Below are 5,672 nucleotides of genomic sequence, written 5' to 3' on the forward strand. Positions count from 1 at the left end.
GGAAACTTTGAACTCGGCCTCGGGTTTATTTACTTGTGTGTGGGGGGGGCGGTGGCAGGGAAAGGGGGTTGGGGAACTGGGAACTGAGAAAGGTTACAGAAGGGGAAAATGCGGGGCAAGGGGGTAATGGAGTGGGGGTATGGAGAGTGTTGGGGGTGCCAAGACCGTCCACTACCGGTTTGTTTACTATTTAGGGCGGAAGCGTTTTGTAACACAGGCCAGACTGGGTCGTTAAGGGCAAAATGAAACTGGGTTTAGAGGCGCGGGCGGGGGCGGGAGGGGGGGTCACTTTATGGCGGCGTCTAGACGAGGATCTTTTGTTCCAGGGCAGCGCCGTGGCTGGAGGGGATTACCCGGAGAAATTGAGCCCAGAGCACCCCTGATCGGCGAGGGGGGGTTGGACACCCCCCGGGGTCCAAAGGTGAGTTTGTTTGGGGACACAGACTGTTTTTTTCCTTATTTTTAGAGGGTCACCAATGATTGGCAGGTTCTGGAGCCTGGGTCATAGGAGCTTTGTTTTTCTTCCACTACGAGCCCCCACCCATTTTTCAGAAACCCTTCCTGAATCTTCTAGGCTGCACATTGCAAGGAAAGTGGTAACTGTGCATTTAAAATGTTTTTCTCCAAAATCAGTAGCCATTGGAGATTAATATTTTGCTTTATAAAAGGTCCATTCTACAGAGTTATTTTCATCTTATTTTATTGGAAACATGCCCAGCAGACCAATATCCCTTGATATGACTAGTAGATAAATACCACATACCTGGAGAAGTGCCCCCCCCCCGCGTGAGCGCGAACACGCACACACACACACACACACACACCCCTCAGTCGCATTCTTGTTGAAACTGCCAAGGTTACACACCTCTGAGGACACAAGCCCTAGATGCGCATGTGGTCAGGGTTACTCCACAGTACAGGAAAAGCATACAAGTAATATTCCTTCTCATGTGTACCCATAGGCACACCGACTTAAAAACATAGTTCCCCCATGCGTGGGCACATGGGGGAACTGATATGGAGGAACTGTGGGGCTGCATTGTATATACAGCTCAGTTTGCAAATTTTGGCTCAAAACCACACTTACAAATTACAGATTCAGTATCTAAGCTGTAGAGATCCTTGTCATCAAAAACAACAACAGAGCCTAGAAGCAATAGTCCGTAGTCTTGGCACTTTTATCTTTTGTTCAACAGAACTGTATCGACAAAAACATTTTCTTTGAATGACATAAGAACGGTTCAAAAGAGGGGGGAAGGACAAGAGAATTGGTTTCAGATCTCAGATGTCAAATAACAAATTTGGGCCAGAGACTGCCAGAGTGCCCGCACTGGAAGTGCCCAGAGGACTATGGAGAAGAAACGTGCGGCAAATATAGATGGGTGTGGAGACTGTCCCCTCAGGTCATCTCCTTCCCAAGTCTCCCACCCCAAGCCAACCTCTTAGAAAAACAAATCTCTGGAGCTTTCTCCTCTGGGACACCCTGTGTATAAACATAAGGGTGGTCCCAGCCTAAGGTGTTGCTGTGTCTGGAGGAACCTGGCCATTTGTGCTTGAGGGGAAGGGGCCCTGCCTCACCTTCCCACCCTCTGGGGCAGCCTAGGTGAGGAAAGGAAAGGGGTTGGTTTCTCCACTCTCCTCCCCCCTTCAAAATTGTACATAAAAATTCCAATACAGTCTTCTCATCAAGAAAAAAAAACAAACACGAAAGCCTTATCCTCTACCCTACACATTTAACTGCGACAGACGGAGACATCTGGCGGGAAGGCGGTGGAGCCAAGAAAATTCCTATAAATTTAAATTCGATGATGGTTACAATTAACTCCACAACAAACGTGTACTTAAACGGAAAGCGTTGCTGGGCATTTGGACGCAGCTTGGGCTGCACGTGAGAAAAGAGAGCTTTAAGAGGAGCCATGGGATATCCTCAGCTTGAGAGCGGGAGGAAGCTACCACCACACTGTCGCCCGCCATTGGAGAAGGGGTGCAGCCCACCAGCTCCGGCCTACCTCACCTTCACACGCTTGGGCTCTGCCTGCCTGCCTCTTCTTCCACCTTGGGAGTACTGAGGGTTTTAAGAGGAGAGGGGCTAATAAAAGGGTCAAATAAAATCATAATACTGAACAGAAAGAAATATCTTTATTTGCCACCAAAAAAAATTTCACAGCAATCCCTCTGGGACAGTAGTAGGAGGGGGATTGCACATGTAGACACACTCACACACATGGAGAGAGATGGGTGATCCGAATCTCATTCCAGTTGAGTTCTCCCCCCATCCCCTCAGGGTAGAAAGAAACGCTTGTGAAATGTATTTACAAAAATTCAGGCCCCAGATGGGGGAGGCACCCAATCCCATCTCCCTATTGCTTCGCTCACCCCAATCTTTTTTTTTTTTCTTTAAAAAAAAAAAGGAGGTAACAACTGCATAGACTATAGCTATTAATCCATGGAGTGGGGCACGATTTGGAAAAAGGTTGGGAAACCTCAATGCACCAGTTACGAAATTTCGAAGGAGGGCTCTACACATTCACAGGGAGAACAGCTAGGCTTGGGCGGGGCCTGGGCGCAGACGGAGGTAGGACACGGACTTTGCACACCTAACACCAGGTCGAAGGTACAGAACTTTCACAGCAAAGCAGGATCACATTTAGCTGCCCCCTAGCAGTGGGGCAGGGGGGTAGGGGCCTTTAGCCGGAGAAGCCTCCCCTCGAAGACACGGTGTTTAGCAGATCTTTTCACTGGGGCAAGGGAAAGCTTTTAGTTCAAGGATTGTTCGGCTCAGGCGCCCGCGACTCTCGCCCCTCCCCCACTCAATCCAAGCAGCAAGACATTGTCGCGAGGTGTGTTTTCTTTTAAAAGTCTTGGCCTCGGCGCCAGTGGAGTCCACTCGCCACGGGTCAGAAGATTCACTTCGCCACCGTTGCAGGCCCGGTGCCTGTCCCGCAGCGGGAGGCAGACGGAGGTGAAGGAAGTTTCGGAAGGATGCGGGCACTGACAGCGGGGGCCAGCCCTGGCCACGGTCCAGTTTCCACCCGCAGAAAGAAGGCGAGTTAGAACATGAAAAATAAAAATAAAATAAAATAATTTCCCCAACCCTCCTCCCCCAAAAGGGCCCTGTCTGCGGTTACAGCAGAGGATTTCCCGAGAAATACTGCAGCCGGTCTCTGCTTAGTTTTTTTTCTTTCATCCTTCTGTTCTGAAACCAAATTTTCACTTGTCGGTCCGTCAGGTTCAGCATCCGGGACAGCTGCAGCCGCTTCTCTTTGTTGATATACACGTTGAAGAAAAACTCTCGCTCCAGTTCCCGGATCTGGAATTTCGAATAAGGGCAGCGCTTCTTGCGGGTGCGGGGGGCGTCTGGAGGGGAGGGGGCAAGTTCGAGGAGAGGGGGGGAGAGAGACACGTGAGACCCGGGCGACCCCAGCCCGCCGAGCGCTCGGGGCCCTTCTCCCAGCCCCACCGCCGGGCCGCCCTCCCGCCGGGCCGGCCGGCGTCCTCCGCGCGGGCCCCCAGCGCCGCACCGGCCTCGAACTCCCCGCCGGGCCTAGCTCGTCCGCCCCGCGCGCCGCCGCACGACCCCCGCCCCTCCGGCGGGCGCCGCGGCTGCCCGGGTCTGGGGGCCGAGGGGAGCCGGCCTGGGCCCGGTGCGCGCCCGCCCCGCCCCGCCCCGGCCCGGCCCGCGCGCGCGGCCCTCCCAGCGGCCCCGGAAATGCACCGTCCGCGTCCCCCAGCGAGCTGGTGGCGGGGGGGGGGGGGGCACCTCGGAGACGGCGAGCGCGAAGCGGGAGCGGGGCAGAGCGGGGGGGAGGCCGGGAGGGCGCGGGCGAGCGGGCACCGAAGGCGCTTCCAGGGGCCCCGGCGCCCCGGGCCGCCCGGCGGGCCGCGCCTTCACGTCGCCGGGCCGAGCCCCGGGCCTGGAGCAGAGCGGCGCCCGCGGCCGCCTCCCCCCGCCCTGCGTCGCCGCGGCCCCGGGGCGGCCCCGGGCTGGGCTCGAGGGCCCGCGAACGCAGAGTTGGAACATTTCGGAAACAGTTTTTAAAGGAAGCGGAGCTGCTGCGGCCTCGAGTTCTGCTCCGTCGCGTCTCCCCCCCGCTCCCCCTCCCGCAGGCTCCCCCGGTCTCTCCCTCGCCCTCCCCTTCCCCCGCCACCCCTCCCCTCCCGCCCGCCCCCGGCCGCCCGGCTCCCCAGCCTTCTTCCTTAAATGCCCCTCTAAGTTCACGATCAAAGTTAGTGGAGCCTGCGATGGTGGCGCTTTTAAAAATTTCACAGACAGAGGGAGATAACGGGGAGGGGGGTTCACCCGGCTTTTCCAAAGAGCCCTTTTCCCTCCCTCCCCACCCCTTCTCCATCGTAAAAAGTCGAGTTGGAAGAGAGGGCTTTGTAGGTTATAATAAAATCCTTTGAATGCTTATAAAACTCCACATAAAATCGGACTGACCCAAAACACGAGGCCGTCCCCGCTCCCCTCCCCTGCCCCCCACCCCCGCCGCCCGCCCGTTTCCCCGGCCGCTGCTACCTACTGGGGGCGGCTCCCTTGGCCGGCTCCTTGGCCGCCGAGTGGGCTGAACCGGACGAGCTGGGATTCGTGTTTTCCTCCTCGGCCTCGGCCTCGGCCCCCGCCTCGGCTCGGGACGCCAGTCCCGAGGCCGGGGGCGCCTCGGGCTCCCCCTTAGCCTCCCCCTTGCCCGGGCAGGGGGGCTCGGCGGGCGCGTCGCCGCCGCCGCAGTAGGCGTTGTCGAAGAAGCGGTCGAAGGCTTGAGGCAGGACGCTGTTCTTGTTGACCGGGGAGTAGAAGCCGGCGGGGGCCGCGTGTGGGGCGCTGGGATGGTGGTGGCCGCCGTAGGAGCCTTCGTTTTTCATGAGGATCTCGGTGACGGTGGAAGGAGGCAGGCACTCTCGGTGCATGAGCTCGTCGGCGGCCGCATAGCAGGACGAGTAGCTGTTCCGGTGGTGCCACTTGCCGGATGGCTCCAGGCCGTAGGAGACGTCCCGGACCGGGGGCACTTGGGCGGAGTAGGGGTAGGAGATCTGACGAGAAGGGGCCTGAGGCAGGAAGGAGGAGACCGTGGAGAACTCGGGCACGTAGTAAGTGCAACTGGGCAGGTAGAGGTTGGAGGCGCAGCTCCCTCGCTCGCCGAAATCAGCGCCCCTCTCCTTGCGCGACGGCGAGCAGAAGTTGCCCAGGTTGACCGAGTTAAACATCGTTCTCTTCTTCTGCCGGCTCCAGATGGAGGTTTTGGACCCGGTCTAGCGAGGGGGGAAAATTTGGGAAGGCGAGATGACGCGTTATCCGTCTTAGTCTCTCTCCCCGAGCACGTGATCCAAAGTAGATATTGTCATATATCAGTTCGGAGCACTTCGCAGACGTAGGAGGGGTTCTCTCTTAGGTAAGATGGGGACGTTCAGGCGATTGGTTTGCAAACACCGCAGAAACATTATGAAAATCAATTGCAGATTTGTATTCGTTTTTCTCTCGTCACTTCCCTCCTCTCCATTCCACAGAGGGAGCAAAGGAGGAGAGAGAGGGTTGGGGTGGGGTCGGCGGTGGGATGGGCGGTGGCAGTGACTAGGAGGGGGTAATTGTATTTTTTTTTTCCTAGCTGCTGCTCTCTTTTTACCCAGGATTGAGGGGAGGAGGAGGGTTCTCACGCGTGGGGGTTCTTGACTCCTCC

At 57.1% G+C, this 5,672-nt stretch overlaps 1 protein-coding gene across 1 annotated transcript; it reads right to left on the bottom strand.

Moving 5' to 3' along the window:
- Positions 1–2,120: 2,120 nt before the first annotated feature.
- On the bottom strand, positions 2,121–5,307 carry HOXC11 (homeobox C11). The gene is made up of 2 exons (XM_053920852.1): positions 4,521–5,307; positions 2,121–3,357 (listed from the first exon to the last, which is right to left on the bottom strand). Exons 1-2 carry the CDS (start codon positions 5,200–5,202, stop codon positions 3,125–3,127), a joined length of 915 nt encoding a protein of 304 aa, XP_053776827.1. The 5' UTR covers positions 5,203–5,307; the 3' UTR covers positions 2,121–3,124.
- Between the last annotated feature and the right edge of the window lie 365 nt (positions 5,308–5,672).

This window comes from Desmodus rotundus, chromosome 3 (genome assembly GCF_022682495.2).
Source record: "Desmodus rotundus isolate HL8 chromosome 3, HLdesRot8A.1, whole genome shotgun sequence".
Taxonomy (NCBI): Eukaryota; Metazoa; Chordata; class Mammalia; order Chiroptera; family Phyllostomidae; genus Desmodus; species Desmodus rotundus.

Excerpts from the sequence above, each read along its gene's own strand:
- HOXC11 (XM_053920852.1), bottom strand. The coding sequence starts at position 5,202 with ATGTTTAACTCGGTCAACCTGGGCAACTTCTGCTCGCCGTCGCGCAAG. Across the intron at positions 3,358-4,520 it reads GGCCAAGGGAGCCGCCCCCA|ACGCCCCCCGCACCCGCAAG; the intron begins GTAGGTAGCAGC and ends CCTCCCCTCCAG.